The 16750-nt window shown below is 37.5% G+C and overlaps 1 protein-coding gene across 1 annotated transcript in view; it reads left to right on the top strand.

The window, feature by feature from the left end:
- gucy1a2 (guanylate cyclase 1, soluble, alpha 2) overlaps window positions 1–16750 on the top strand; it is a 51295-nt gene that overhangs the window by 1008 nt on the left and 33537 nt on the right. Inside the window, exons 2-4 of the mRNA XM_006627821.3 lie at window positions 2117–2178; window positions 3759–3880; window positions 7208–7935. Of these exons, the coding sequence (XP_006627884.1) occupies window positions 2117–2178; window positions 3759–3880; window positions 7208–7935 (912 nt within the window). The remainder of the gene's footprint in view (window positions 1–2116; window positions 2179–3758; window positions 3881–7207; window positions 7936–16750) is intronic.

Consider the following 16750-nt stretch of genomic DNA (forward strand, 5'->3'; position numbering starts at 1 on the left):
TCGCTTCTGAATTAGGCATCAACTGATGCTAGTAAGAGGGTAATTTCATTAGGGAGGTCTCGAAAGAATTAAAGAAGTACGTTATTTGTGATACATACCCTGAATGTAGGGAGATAAAAGGTCCAAAGAAATTTCATTAGTTTTTCTGAAGAAAGTTATTTTTTTTCTATTTAGTTTTACTTGGGTTTCTCACGTCCTCGATCAGAATGCCTGCTGTCTAATGTGTTTATATTAACTAGCCCCTAGTTAAGATGCAAAGGTCACAGCTGTTCCTTACATGAAATCTCGCTGTGTGTCATTCTGAGGGCCGAGAAGCAGCGCTAAAGGAAATTCACTGTAGTAGACAAACACTGTGTCAGTGTGTCCTTTTCTTCATTGTATACAGAAACACTGCCAATCTGGCTATGAATGCTGGAGTAAGCTTCCATTACTTTCATCTGGAATTCATCAGTAAGCATCAGGGGCTACAGGCCAGAGTTATGCTAATGTTTTTACAAGTAAAATCGGAGATATATCAGGCAGAAAACTATTTAAAAACACAGAAAAAAGATGAATGGCACTGAAACTTTTTTTTAGAATTTTTAAGTTTCGAGTTGTTCTATTTTTTTTAAAGAAATCGTTACAACAGAACAAAATAAGCGGTCTCTTTAAGCGATGCATGTTTTATAAACGTAATTTGTTAACTTTTGAAGACAATTATTCAAATTGAATACCAACATTTTTCAATAAAATGAGTTGTGGTTCTGAAGTTCAGTATTTTGGTATAAGAAAAATATCCAGGCATATGTACGTATTTAACTTGAGACCTAAAGACATACAGTAAGACCTTTCCATTATTTGTTACCTTGAATTTTCCATGGGCAGTTTAAAATAATGTACTCCTCCAGTCTGTGAAACTTGTTGTTTTACATTTAGTTAACTAAATGACTTGTTTTTCAATACATACCCTCATACATATACAGCTCTTTTTTACATGGGGGAGCTACAACAGCAATTAAAAATCAGAATAAAAGATACAGGAAAGAGTGATAGTCCTGCTGACAGTACTGTACATTAATGCGTTTTCAGTAGATGGTCTTCTGAAAGCTGAAAGTGGTTAGTATAATTAAATTACAATGAATAGCTTTCTGAAGTGCAGTTTTAATTTGAAGCACACCGTGCCAGAAACCACAACAGCATGTAGCACCTTTCGTCTGTATTAGACCTATATCAGACCATGTCTAATAGGTTTTAAAAGCCTTTCAAAGACATAAAATAACTTTGGTTTTGATTTGGAGGTAACTGAATAAGAATGGCAGCTATGATTTGCCTTTCACAACTGTTCAGGCAAAGCTGATGATATTAATACTTCCAAATTAAGTGTTCCCGAAAGGCCAGTCAAAACAACACAAGCTATTGTTAGGCTTAGTGTGAGCTTAAGCCACAGGCTTCTCCACAATCCTGACCTCAACAGACAACCTTAACATTTATTCTTGGGGTTTATCTGACCACAACTAAGCCTAACTTCTCTTTATCGTGTGGAGTTCTACTTTAGGGGTATCAAATGAAAATAAATCAAACTGTACAGGCAGGTGGAGAATTTTCAGTACACTTCCATAATGGCTTACTGTTCTATTATTGCTTTATTTCTAAACAGCGACTTTGAAATAATCTTTGCTGTCATATGTGGTGGGCAGGTTAAGCCTAGAAAGAATGTAATTTACAGATTTGCACAATGTTTAAGAGAAGTCTATTACTGTTGATATATAGTATAGGCTATTCTGCCAAGTGTGAGGACTGTGGACAAAGTCTTAGCCTAACTAAAGCTTTGTCCATATAATACATAGATTTTTAAGAGTGTCGTTTTGGGGAAAGTCTTTCTACACTCCTTGCTTAAGTAACAGATAGTGACAGTCTTTGTGTTCAAACGAAGAAGGACACTATTGCAAAGGAGTGGTAACATTTCACCTGTGTTGTTTATAAATCTTACTTTAAAGTATTAATGTACATCTTACATTAAAGACCTTTTAAACACTCAATGCTACTTAATATGTTCTAGTAAATACTTCCCTTACAAAAACAATCACTGCAAAAATCTGATCAATTATTTTGTCGGTCTTTGTTTTATTGCCCTTAGACTCAAACAGTGCAGCAAGCTCTCCAGAGAACTGTGCAGATCTACAAGCATCAAGTAATAAGGTAAGAATTTTTTCCCCGTAAAATAGGGTTTAAGGGCATTTACTGTTAGTCAAAGAGCTAACTTTAAGATTAAAAGAACTGACTTTCATCAACTTAAAAGCATCCACAACACAAACATATGGAAGATCTCTGGACTCAGCATCATTTATAATACTGTACGTTAAGAGTGATCGCTAGTGGGCTGTGAAAGCTAGTTACTGAAAGAATTTATGGGCAGATCCCAAAATTACTACTTTCATCATGACCAATAGCATGACTGGACAGCAATCCTCACCATAAATCGAACCTTAATCTTAGAAAAAGCATTAACTTCAAGGTTGGCCTAGATCCCACAACTATATTCACATACATATACAGTAGCAGAATGGTTGAATTCTAATTCTATTTGAAATTATCAATGCTTTAATGATAGTGAAATCTGTTTTTAAATACCACATGGATAGACAAATTGAATATATATATATAAATTTATTAAGAAAAGGTCAGATGTACAAAAAACGCCTTCTGTTGAGCTGAAACAGATTATTTAGATTTGAGTTACCTTCTTTAAATTCCTAAACATATAATGGTTTATTAGGAACAATGAGGAAGTGTGATTCATTAGCAGATAAGGTCTTTGTGCAAACTCTATCAACATGAATCATGTGGAGTTTTCTTCAGGTCACACATGTACTTTATCACCTCAATTATTTCTGATCCAATTCCTGATACGAAAGGCCTCTGGGAATGTGTGCAATGTAATATTGTCATCCCTTATAGATTTGGGTTTATCCTACTGAAAACTAGAGATGAATGGAGATGGATGGCACAGTGGTTAGCATTGTAGCCTCTTAGTGGTGGAGTGCTGGGTTTAATTCCAGACCTGGGCTGCTAGCTGTGTGGAGTTTGCATGTTCTCCACAAATTCTTCTGGGTTTTATCCAGGTGCTCTGGTTGCCTACAACAGTGCAACAACATATTGGTAGGTTTTTGGCTTCTGGGTAAATTGGCCCTGGTGTTAGTGTGTGCGTCACCTGCCCTGCAATGGACTGGTGTCCCATCCAGACTATATCCTGCCTTGCTTGCCAGGATAGGCCCTGTCTCCTCCTCGCCTCTAATTTGGAAGAAGTAGCTAGAAAATAATGGATGGACAACTAGAGAATGAGATTGGAATGCAGAAACAATGTATTATTGTTTTAATCTGTTATTTTGGCTGCAGCTTTAAAAAATATACTTCAGGTTGGAAAAGTACTGTATTTGCCAATTACACAGGAAGTTTATATTCATGTATTTTATTCATGTATTATATCATGTATTTTTAATTAGTCAGACTGAGGCCCTGTGTAATTTTACATTAAATACGCACAATTTTAATAATGAATTCACAGTAAGTTATTTGATATCAAATTGTTTAGCAGACATAAAATTCTCATTTGCTGTTTGTCAATGTCAAATATATCTTGTAGCATGCTGGTTCTTGACTAATAAGGTGCTTGGTATTTAATTCCAATGTAGCCTGCAATTCACAGTTCTTTATGTCCAGTCAGTGCTGTAAAAAAAACATGGATTTTGCTGTGAACTGGTATTGACTTTGTGTTTAAGGAGCAATGATGATGAGAAAGAAACACATAACCTTTCGAACAGATGCTCCTATCTGGACCATTCAGGCACAGAGGAGCTGGAAGATATCTCAGGAATTCTACAATGCACCGCCACGTTACAAGGTAAGAATATAAGACCTACTGAAATACATACTGTATGTGGCACTTTGGCAGATATCTGTACTTTTGTACAACTGAATTTAAAACAACAAAAACAAAACTGATGATATTATTATTAATAGTTATTGTATGTAGAACCTTTAAAAGTAGCACCTTCAAGCTCTTTGCAGTGCAGAAACAAAAAGAATACAGTTATAGGATAGCAAATTACAAAATAAGCACACACTGTATAAGAAAGGCAAGTGGTTCGAAGTGCAGCAGAAGGCGTTCATTAGAAAATGGAGCAGACGCAGACACTAATTTAAAAAAAAATTGGAAAGAATTGTTTTGAGATTTGGATTTAAATGCACTCAGGGTTGGTGACTCTCTGATATCGTTGGGATTTCCAGAGTTCCAGAGCTTTGGGATGTAGGAAGAGAAGGAGACCAGAGTCAGATGAACAAAGGCTGAAAGGTGGAGAGCAGACAGATAACAAGTCAGATAGGTACTGGTGAGCCACACCATGTAGAGCCTTGTAGGTGAGCACAAGGATTTCAATGTGAAATCTAAACCTGATAGGTAGCCAGTGCAAGGAGGCCGTGACAGGTGTAATGTGATTGCTTGCACACAACCTGGTCAGGATTCTGGCTGATAAATTCTGAACATAATAACATTTGTTCAGTGTTGTTTAATGTTGATTTAGGTACCCCAGCGAGTAGGGCAGTAATCAGTTCTGGAAAAGACCAGTGTGTTGACCAGCTTTTCTTCTAGAGTCAAAGACAACACGGGTTGCATTCTGGCAATATTGCTGAGATGGAAGAATTACATTTTTACAATATCCTGATGCTTTCATTGTGTCTTCACGTCCTGTCATCCTGTACTTTCAACACGGCAGCGAACATGAGGGAGCTATTTAGCCAGTCTTGATTGTTTCGAAATTAAGTCACTACGTGAAACTGAATTTCCGCCCAGATGTTTCTTGAAAAACCTTGTTCTAGACACCGACAACTCTTTTCGTAAAGAAATGTTGATCTCCATTTCCAGCTGCTACTCCATGTCCTTGTTTTGCTGAAATGTGTCTGAAATAGTTCCCACAGTTGACCCTATCGATACCTCTCTCGGTATATTCACTCAGAATCTCTCAGGGGAATTGATTACAGCTAATGAAGTGCATCCACTGGGATATAAATACATGTAGCACCTTGGCAGATTAATAGAATCCACATGAATACATGAGCATCAACAGCATCAGCATGTGGTGGGTTTAAAGGTGTGCACCTGTTAAATCCTATACACTGTAGTTCAGACATTGACAGTTAAAGCGAATCCTGACAGGGTGACTGAGGTGGCAGTGCCAATTGCCTTCAGGGAGGGTTAAAATAGGTGAGCATATGTTTGGGCACCCCTGTAGGTTGCCAGGAATCTCTGTACTTGCAGTGCTGACAGTGAGAGCTGCATCTCTCCTCTAAATGATGCCAGTGCCTCTGCAGGGACATCTGATGGCTCAGGCACTAAGCCCTCACACACACATACAATGAGCCAAGCAGATTAACTGCTGCTGACTCTGCTCTGATGTTGTGTGCAGGGAAAAATAAACTGTAAAATGCAGATATTACAGAAAGGTCTGGTGGGCCTGGTTTTTGGAAAAGTAATCAGATTGCAATCCTTGCACCGTGTACCTGTAAGCATGAATTATAAGGAGAGACATAGATGCTTGAAGACAGAGAACAGGCTTCATAGCACCCTTTTAACTAGTTTAGATATGCAGAACTCCCTGAAAATGAATGAGTTTATAAAAACTTTTCCTGTTCAGACAATTTTCTCCATCCTGGAGGTGTGAATAAATGTGATTTTGATATGTGAAAGAATATTTTAACATCTTTTAATGATTGCTGAATCGAGGAAGTCAGAATACTGGAACTATCTCCTGTGACTACTACAGAGCCCCCATGTACAAATATTAATGTAGTTGTACTCTTAAAGAAACACATGCTGTAGTATTCATTTTGTATTTTTGCTATTCTATCTTTATTTACCATACTGCTAAAAGTAATGGGACTTAAAAAAAAAGAACTATGAATACTTATAACAATCATTTCCCGTGGAAAAAATATAACTGATTGATAAGTGCAACAGCAAAATACTTTAAGCCATTTTTAATGCTTCCAATTCAGATGGAATTACAGTATGAGGAAACAAGATTAGTGGAACCATTTTCTTAAATGTGTTTCTTGTTGGTTAGGATTTTTTATGTTGGGTACTTACGCATTTACAGAAGAGCTTTATCAACCTGTCAACATCCTATCAAGCTGTCCTACTTTGGCTCCAGTGTTAATCGTTCACAGTCCAAAGTCAAAATAAAAATCAAAGAACTTTTCGTTAACGTAAAGCAGGCAATTTTGAAGCTGGAAGAGCAGAAGACAAACTCAGCCAGAAGCACCTCTCAGAAATTGCACAAAAATCAACAATTTCGATTACACTGAAGATTAAAGCCATCGCAGGCATAATTACAACCAGCCAAGTTTGGGTCAAGTCAATCTCTAGATTTAAATCTAATTAAACATGCATTTACAAGCAGGAGAAAAAAATAAAACAAGAATATCCCAAGTAACCTAAAATGCCTGTATATATGCTTGTATACAGTATGTGTATATGAAATGATTTATAAGATATTTTTCAGATTGGGTGCCATCTTTGTTTCAGTATAAAACAATACAATTTTGATTAGTTCCATGTAAGCCAGAAATGAGGGTGAATTGTATTATTAGTAATACATTTTCTGTTGCAGGAAATGTCTTTATGAAAATACTTTGTTCCTTTCTATGTTTTCAAACCTTAGCCATTTGTGTCTGCTGAACATTCAGTTACAACTGGTGAATTGTCTCTGAAAATATGTTTATGTGACACTTTAATGTTCTTCTAACTCAACTGTTTTGAGTTTATTTAAATAGGGAATGTAAACTGTAGGGTTGTAGGCTATTTTTAGCTAGCACAACATTCTTTTGTGCAGTTTTCTGTCTGACTTTTTTTAGCCTGACCTCATCTTCTTCTAGGCGCTTCACGGCTGAGATTGGAAAGTCTCCCTTGTCCAGAGTTTCTTCTTAGTTTATTAGAAAGTAGGAATACCAGACATTTTATATGTTTATGACAAGGAGAGATCTGTCTCTCCATACTGCACTGCATATTAGGAGATGGATTGGCTGCATTGTTCAAAATATAGTAAAAGATTTTCCCCCGTAGTAAATTACTCAAAACTGCCAAATTTGGTTAAGACAAAAACAGAATTTCGCTCATCTGCAACCTCGGCTAAACCTGAACGTTTAAGGAGCAACGTTCTCTTTTTGCCTGCAGGAATGAAGTTTGAAGAGTTGCGGGAGAAGTTTGGAGAGGAGTTCTTCGGCCTGTGCTTTGAGGAGAATGAGCGGGTCCTCAGGGCAGTGGGCAGTACCCTGCAGGACTTCTTCAATGGGTTTGATGCCCTGCTGGAACACATACGGACTTCCTGTGGCAAGAGGGCGTCCAACGAGTCACCCTCCTTCCTATGCAAAGACACCCCTGAGGGCGGCACGCTCCTGCTGCACTGTTTCCACCCCTCAGCCACAGTGGGCTTGGCCATGCCAGGGCTCATCAAGGCTGCGGCCAGGAGGATATACCACATGGAGGTGCAGGTGGAGGAGCTGACTGGCTCCTCTGACAAGCTGCCTTTAGATGGGACGCTCGCGGGCGGCTACAACTGCCTCAGCTTCCTCATCAAAGTCTCCCAGCCCTCGGGGGTACCCAAGCCACTCCCCTTGAAGTTGTCCTTTTCCCCACCGGACCTACGCATCAGCCTCAGCACCTTCTGCAGAGCTTTCCCCTTTCACCTGGTGTTTGACCCCAGCATGGCGGTCCTGCAGCTGGGGGAGGGGCTGCGAAAGCAGATCAAGTGTGAAGCACACAGGGCCTTGAACTTCCGCGATTACTTCGAGATCGTCTCGCCAATAATCGCCAGCACTTTTCAAGGAATTCTCTTGAGACTTTCTACACCCTTTGTGATAAGAACACGGCCTGAACCTTCTGGACTCGATTCCAAGGAAAAAGTAAGATGATAATAATAATAATAATAATAATAATAATAATAATAATAATAAACTTTATTGTATAATTGTATAAAGCCTTTAAAGGTGGCTTCTCAAAGCGCTTAAAGATGTCTTTTTGGCTTCTTGTTTGAACAAGTCAGTCTGCACTGCACTATTCTTCATATCGTTCTCTTAAAGAAGAATGTAAATGTATTGTGAAAATATTTGTCAGATCAGGAAGTGTGGTTGTGCAGTGTTGCAGTGGGCTGCTGGCATGTAAAACAGAAAACCATTAGGATTAGATCTGTTAAGTAAAGACGTAATTGCAGGATAATTGTTAAAGGGAAGGAGTTGATGTTGGTCTGTTGTTTACCAAAATAGGCCACACTGTGTGCATTGAACTAAGGCTTCAGTTCCTTTCAGAGAAATATTACATCATGAGATTCTGCACATGGCCTCTAAGAGCAAATTAAGCTTGTTAAAGCCATACAAGACATTTTCAAACATGCAAAGCAAGCTTAATTTGTAATGTTTATTTATGATTTAAGTACACCAAAAAACAAACTAGGAAAAAACTGGGTGTGTCCAGGCTCACGACTTTTGTCTGCCAGTTAAGGCTCAGGCTCATTGTAGCCTTGCACTGGAATTAGCAGTTATTTAGAACAGATGGATGATGTTGGACCAGGTGGCTTGAAGGCTAGCTGTGCCATGATGTGAAGAGGGGGGCTTTGCTATCATCTCGCACATTAAATAACCAACATTTCCCTTTTACAAAAGAATGTAAAAAGCTTTGTCTCTTGAGCTTGTTGTGGTTAGTAAATACATTTTGCTGCCTGAAGCCCCTTCCCTTGGATAAAATTGTCTATGTTGAGTTGCTTGCCACTTGAATGCTGCTCTTTTGTAGAGAGGGGCTTAGTGATTCATCCTCTTGTTGGCTTCCACTTTTTCTAATGTTGCACAGACAGTCTGTGAATCTCTGGCTTAGTGACATGTAACTATGGGATACATCTTTTGTTCTGCCGTTCTGTGTTCATTCTGCTAGCATTATAAAACTCCTTACACTCCTTACACTCTGAGTTTTTTTTATTATAATTAATTATAATGACACCTTCATACGTTCGCTGTTTAAATTAGGTGGATGTAAAGCGGTTTTGCTGTATTCTGGGAATGGAATGAGTGTACAATTGCTTTTGCCCTTTATCTATCCATACTGCAGGCACAGATCGAGGTCCAATGGCCATCAATATGATACTCAGTGCTCCTGTAGGAATTTCCATTTGCTAGGAGTATAGATTAGCCTTTCACTTGTTAGCCACAGTATTTTAGATAAGAAAGAGAATAGATAAGTAGAGTCACAATGTAAATTTGAAAACTACATATTTCATCCTTTTTTCAACAGCTGTTAAAATGTGAGATTTAATTATCAGTTTCCTTGCAGTATTTGAAATTTTGGTAAAGACAGATATATTCTCAGCTTCAGTCCTCTATCTATATTGCAATTAAATAGTATGAGTCACGGATCTCTTGCATCGAATTATCAGTATTTTTTCACTGTATTGCATAATCATATTCAATTCTTCTGTCTCTGAGGTGTGATGCATAATACATGCTTTACAGTGACAGTACAAAAATCCAATAATTTTTGTCAGATTGATTTTGACGTTTAAATATCGTCTCAGTCATACATAAAAACCCACATGAATCAAGGTCTGAGTCCCTTTAAATGAAAGGCAGCGAATGTTACCTTTGAGGTTAAGTTTGCCTAACAGTCTAAGAAGAATCTAAAATTGATGTTAGTGCACAATGATAAACAATAACACATATTAAACTGGTCAATGAACCTTCCTGATGATTCTGCTTTTGTGGTTTTGCTATAGCCTGCTTCTGACTGCTTAAAGGTTTCATCATTTTGCTTTTCCACGGGATTTGATGTCATTAGACACTATGTGACATAAATATCAAGAGCTTTACAAAAGACTTTCAAATCATATTGCACAGATCAGGAGCTGAAAACAAAATTGTGATTGTGTTTCAGAGAGGCGATAGAGGTGCTGTTTTAACATTTTCACTGAACGTAAAACTGGGGACCAGTCATTTCTCATTCATTTCTCATTTCAGCACAGGGGATTAGACAGAGGCGGAAATGTAAAGATCTGACATGTTTTTACGCCACTAATGAAATTAGTGGTTGACACAGGGTGAGAAATTTAATGGAGGAAGTTTGTAAATAAGGAACCTTAGATTTTGGCTAAGGAAAATAGGGAGATGATTTGATGTATAAATCAGTAGGGCCAGATCGGCCACTGGGATCCTGTTCGGGGTGTATAGTACCTTGTGCCCATTGGTTGCAAGGATAGGCTCCAGCTCCCCAGCAACCCTGTATTGGATAAAGCAGTTAGTAAATGAATGAATGGATGGATGGGAAAAGGTCACAAGTTACATATGATGCATCTGTGATCCAGAAATAAATAAGCAGGCATCGTGTTTTTTGTGAAAGCTTGAAAGCCAAAAGAGAGATGAACAACAAAGGCAGAACTTCTTTAGCAGGCTGGCCTTTCCAGAGGTTACTGGGGAGCGAAAGGTCAGACTAAAGGAGAGAAGTGGTGTAAGAGGAGCACTACTGGGTGAAGGATGATGAAGATGAGAGAGAGGTAATCTGTGTAGAAGAAGATGAGGAATTGCATACAGTCTCAGTGCAGTGCAGGCAGCTTATGCAGTGAGAACTACAAGGGAAACTAAACATGGAAAAAGTAGGTGAGATCACCTTTACCTGTACCTGTTTTTAAAGATATAATACTGTTTAAATGAGCGCAGCACAGATTAGTGGGTAAGGCTCTGGACTCCTTATTGGCAGGTTGTCTACCATGTACCATGGTACTTATCCTGAAACTTTGTTTCAATCCACCCAGCTGGACTATAAGTGAGGACCAGAATAACTGTGATATGGTGCGGATTTCATCTTAACTGTAATGTGTAGAAATGTCACGTTTATGTACATCACACTTCTGTGTTGTTAGTTAGCTGCAGTGAAAGCCTTATGGGTTCCAAGCAAATTCATTAATAATATTTGCTGATGGATTTAGGAGATGGATTTTTAGAAATATGACGTGTAGCAATGACTTTTTTACGCCCAGAATGAGCCATGCTGAAGAGAATGTAACTTGCAGGCACACTGGCATAGATCTGCTTTTCTTCAGTGCACTTAATAGCCATTTGCCAGCCTTTTGACAAAATGAATCCAATTAATTCTGCGTTACTGTTGGTCCATTTGTGTAACATTTCCTGGAAATCAATATTTATTTTGTCTGCATTCCCTGTATAGCTACATGTCTGATTCAGTACAAAAGCCTTTACAGGGAGGTGAGTGCCATTAATTGATGCCAGACAATTGTCAATAAAAAGATGAATTGATGTATTTAAAAAAATGAATGGAGTCTCATTATAGAAGTTCACCTTACAGTGTATCATGGTGCCAAAACTCCTTTTAGTGGGCATCTCTTTCACATTTAATTCTAATAACATTTTACAATTTTTGATTAAGTGTGAACAGTGATATTAAAGAAAATGAATTTCATTAAAAAGCAAAGTGCTATTATCTGCTGAAAAGCTCTCAGGAAGGATGTAGTCATACTGACAGATAATAGTTTTTTTGCCATTTGTTGCAATTATTAACAAAGTGCCCTCATCTTTTGTTAGGTAATGAATTTTGCAACAAAGCAAGTAATTATTTCTCAGCCACCACAACCAAACCTACTAAAACAACAATTAATAATTCTTGTATTGACAATGAATAGTTAACGGTATATTAGCAGGTCTTTATTTAAACTAAACTACTTAGAATTAGAATGAACTCTGATCTATTCTTTATTTAAAGTTAATTTATGTCAGGTAGGATTCAGCCTTTAACTACAGGTCTGTATTTGAAAAAAGGGATTGACGTAAATCCCCTTAAAAGATTTAGAACTACAGCATTTTATTTTACATAAAACACAGAAGTTAAATACAACACACCCTTAACACAGAGTACTCCGTATCAATTTAGCCTGTCAATGAAGGTATAGAATAGCTTGTCATTTATTTTATGTGCCATTTTAAATATTTTGCAGACGCATAAATAACTCCCTTCATTTGTTTTAAGATGTCAAGTCTTATCAAAGAGAAATCACATCTGAAAGAATCCTGAAATTTGTTTTTTTTTATTTGCTGTTTGAGAAAATGATTAGATACTAAATGAACATAAACAAGTACTTTACTGCAAACACTATTAAATAGTGTATTTGACAGCATGCTAATATCTTTGTTTTGCAAATTCTGGTTTATTGTTGTCTTTAGAAGGCTGTAAACTGCTCATCATAATGCTCCATGATGCTAATGTTTAATTTAGCAAAATTGATTGGGATAATTTCATGGATTACACTGTCAGTATATGTAAGTCTCTTTCTGTTCACCTTATGAATTGGTGCTTGTGTACAAATTGCATTGCATTTTGTGAGCTATTTGTATTCTACTGTTATTAGTAAGGCAAAATTAGCTCTTTTAGACACTTTTTTTTTAACCTTTTATTATATTAAGATAGTGCTAATGGATTTTATGGTTGATCAAAATATATGTGCTGCAAATTTGTTTGCTCTTACAAAATGTCTTAAACTGAAACAGTTGTAATCCAATTTATACCCTTATTGAGGACAAAACCATGCTATGAAATTTTGTTTTTACTAGTTGTCTTCTTTACAATTAAATTCCACATGTTGTCAAGGTAGCTTCATTTTGTGATGTCAGAGGATTTAATGAGCTGACATTTTCAACAGAAAGGACAAAAAGCACATCTGACAGCAATAAATCCAAGACTTGCTTTTAATCCAGGAAGCAGTTTTCGTCTGTCCTTGTCATCTAACATAAGACCCTCAGGATATCATGAGCCAGGTCATTATGTACTGAAGGTTGTAAAGGATGAAGGCTACTACAAATAACAAATATGAAACAAAACAACAGTTTGCCTCTTAGAACCCACATGTCAACTTGAACAGTCCACAATATCTCTGGTACCACCTCACAGATGAACTTTTCTTGAACAATAGATTCTGCTCCAGCTACTGAAATCACAATTTAATTACTATTAAAGTGTCATATAAAAGGACGATTTTCAACCAAAGGAAGTTTTAGTCCATCCCAGTGCAGATCACTGTTACAATCAGTTGCCTAAATCATACAATGTCATAAATGATCAAACAATGACATTAGTAATGCCATTAGATATCTTGTAATTATTTACATTGACATATGCAATGGTAATGATCTTTTCAATTAAATTTAATCTTCTTTATTGGCATTTTATGATGTCAAGGCATAGACATGCTTGAACCTACATCAGCATAAAAATAGGTTTTTGTCTTTCCCTACAAGAAAGTAAGAGTGAAGACGTTAGTAAAAAAAAATTAGCTGACGGCACAGGATGAAGAAACATCTGACATTTGGTTTGGGAAGAAGCGTGCTAGGTAGTTATTAACAGGTGCATTAGCTTGTGAAGATTACCCAGCTGCATGTTACAAATGGCGTTTTGATTAAGGGACAGTGAAAGGAGACACCCACTCATTCTTTAGCAGCATGTTCTGTCAGGCAGCCATGGATAGAAAAGACAACAGTGATGGAAACTCAGCAGAGTGGGGTTTTGCAGAAAAAAAGGTACTGACACCAGTGACAGAAATGATTAGGATCCACAAGATTCTTCACAGCACATTTCAAGGCAAATTTGTCAGTGCAACCAGAAAACATCTTATTTTTCCCACTGTATGCATAGTGCTAAATTGAATATCTTTTTCTGGAAGAATTTGACTTCATGGGAAAAATTAATTCTAATGACAGCTTGTAAATGTTCAAGTCTTTTGCTTAGATATGTCATTCCACAAATACACATTTATACACTGAATTTCTGTTTAAAAAAACTACATAATGTGTAATGAAGTGCATTACACATTTGCATTATGTTCTGCTACTCAGTGGGCTAGCTGCAGTGTTTGTAATATTTACAAATAACTATGAAAAATAATAATACAAAGTGATTTGTTCACATTTTCTTCCATTTTTCTTCACTATTTAATTTTTTAAATGTTGCTATTTAATTTGCTGTCGTTTCACATCTCAACAAAAACAACAGTACTCCAGAAGTCAAATTAATTTTGTCCCAATTAAATGTACATTTATATTCAACTTTGCCTATGAACACAAAATACTAACAGCAGAAACATGAAATTTGGCAAAAATGAGAAGAGCCCACTTTGCTTTATACTGTATATTGTGAATTTTAAGAAAATACAATGAGTTAGTAGCCAGCCCAGTCTCTTCATTCAATCTGAATAATTAGGTAGAGACATGGTATTCATGTTTTCTGCTGTGTGCTTTTTGTTTTTTTTTAGTATTAGTATAATTCTTTAGGATGGTTAAATTCAGATGATTTTATATTTTTTGCTGAAAGTATTTTTATATCCATAAAACTGATTCACCTAAATTTCACACAGCTTACTTCCTTCACAATATTTTTTAGCAGACTGATTGAATTTTCTTTAAAATTACTGATTTAATTCTAAGAATATACAGTGCTAGGAAAATATTTTTGATGCGGTAACTGGTAGCAACACCCTGAGTAGCCATGACTGCAACTAAAAACCTTCTGTAACCGTTGATCAGTCTCACACACCTGCTTTGAGGGGTTTTGGCCCATTCCTCCGTACAGAACTACTTCAACTCTGTGACATTTGTACTGAAGGTGGTAAAGGTTGAAGACACATTTGAGGGCTGCCTTGCATGAACTGCTCGTTTCTGGTCCTGCCACAACATTTTAATGCGGTTTAGGTCAGAAAGTTGACTAGGCCATTGTAAAATTCTAAATGTCTTCTTCTGCAGTCATTCTTTTGTAGATCTCCTTGTATGTTTAGGAACATTGTCTTAATGCAAAAATCACTTTTTGTTCATCCTGACACTTTCCTCTAGAATCTTTTGATACAATGCGGAAGTCCTGGTTGTGTCAATGATGGCAGATTATCCAGGTCCAAAGCAAAGCCGCCCCAAACCATCACATTCCTATCACCATGCTTTTTGTAATGCTTGTGGCAGGGTAAGTGCTGTCTCCAGCTACCGTAACACCATGGCCTGTGGTCAGTCATCGAATCAATCTTCCAATTTGCCTGTTCCCGTGATAATGCGGTCAGGCAGTTTGTCAATACCACCGACACGTAATTAACGGCGTTTACCTTGTTCCCAGCAGGGTTTTTAATCCCACTCGAGTGCCGTTAGAGTGCTCAGTCTTAGCGTTAGCTTTTGTGACCTTCTTGTGTCTCTCGCCGTTTTGAAGTTCTCCCTGGCTTGACACCTCGCTTGTTCCCCTGAACATACTTCCTTAACCTTCCCTTTTTCGGTCGTTGATCTCCCTCGTTTGGTCCGGATTGCCCGACTTTGTGAACCCTCTCCAGCATTTGGACCTCTCGCCTGTTTGACCACCCCACTTGGATTTCCCCTTTGAGCTTCTACCTGCTTCTATCTCAGTTGTGTCTTGCTGGTGCCCCTGCCTGCTTGCCTGCTTTGCTCACACATCACTGCTGCCTGCCAAAGGCTCTCTCTAGCTATTTCAGCCTCCTCCTACATCAGGATCCTTCTCCTAACTTTGGCTGCTGCCGCCTGCAGGTCCTTTCAGCCGTCCATTACAAGTACAGTAGTTGATGGTTGGGTTCTTCTGTTCAAAAGCAGCATTTGGTCTTGCTCAAACATAACCTTACTCATTGAGGCAAACAAGTTCTTCCTTTGACTGGTCTGTCCAAATAATATTATACCAGAAGCCTTGTGGGTCATCTTTGTGCTCTTCGGAGAACTTCTGATGGGCAGCAGTGTTCTTTATGGAGAGAGCAGTTGTTTTCTCCTTGCCATGGAAACCACTCTTATTCAGTTGTTTTCTGATTGTTGAGTCATGAACAGTTATATTAGTCAAGACCAGAGTGGCCTGCAGTTCCTTGGATGTTACTCTGGGTTCTTTGAATCCTCCCTGATAATTTTTCAGTTTGTCCTTGGTGAGATTTTGATAGGATCACTGCTCATACGTAGAGTGACTGTGGCCTTGAACGTTCTTCATTTGTTGATGGTCTGTCTCAAAATGGATTGATGAACTGCCAAATCCTAAGAAATGGATTGTAACCCTTTCAGAGTGATGAGCATCATTGACTCTTGTTCTGAGGTCCTCAAAGATTTTCTTAGATTGTGGCATGACTTGGCTCAAACAAATAGTTTTCTCATCTTTATATACAGTAGGTTAGGGCCTTTTGAACTCCTACTTAATTAAACACCTGATTTTAATTATTCCTTTAAGTGAGTTAATGAAACTAAGGGTTCACTTACTTTTTCACATCTCCTGTATCTTAATTACTCATTGTTTGTTTAATTCATGCATCATTGTGTTTCAGGAGACGTGGAATTAGTTAAAAGAAACCCTATGGGATATTTACACAGTTTTTTTATCAAGAAGGCTGTCATGGCAAAACTGTAAATGTGTCCATATTTATCAGTGGGTTTCAAAAACCTCTTCTCGGCAGTGAGAAACCTTGCACGGCTAAAAACAAAGTAATCTTTTGAAGCTTAAATATACATTTAAAAAATGAATGAAGTTGTTTTCCTTGTTTCTGTTAACGTCAGAAATCCTATTAAGATGCTTTAATTCTTATCTCGTTCCTTAGGCATCCATTTGCTAGGATTTTTGGTTGTACTTCTGAGTAGTTATAATGTCGCCTTTGTCGATGGAATGCTACTGAACGGGCTTATGTTCCCAGTTCAATTTTTTTGCTAAACAGAAATT

This window comes from Lepisosteus oculatus, chromosome 5, assembly GCF_040954835.1.
Source record: "Lepisosteus oculatus isolate fLepOcu1 chromosome 5, fLepOcu1.hap2, whole genome shotgun sequence".
Taxonomy (NCBI): Eukaryota; Metazoa; Chordata; class Actinopteri; order Semionotiformes; family Lepisosteidae; genus Lepisosteus; species Lepisosteus oculatus.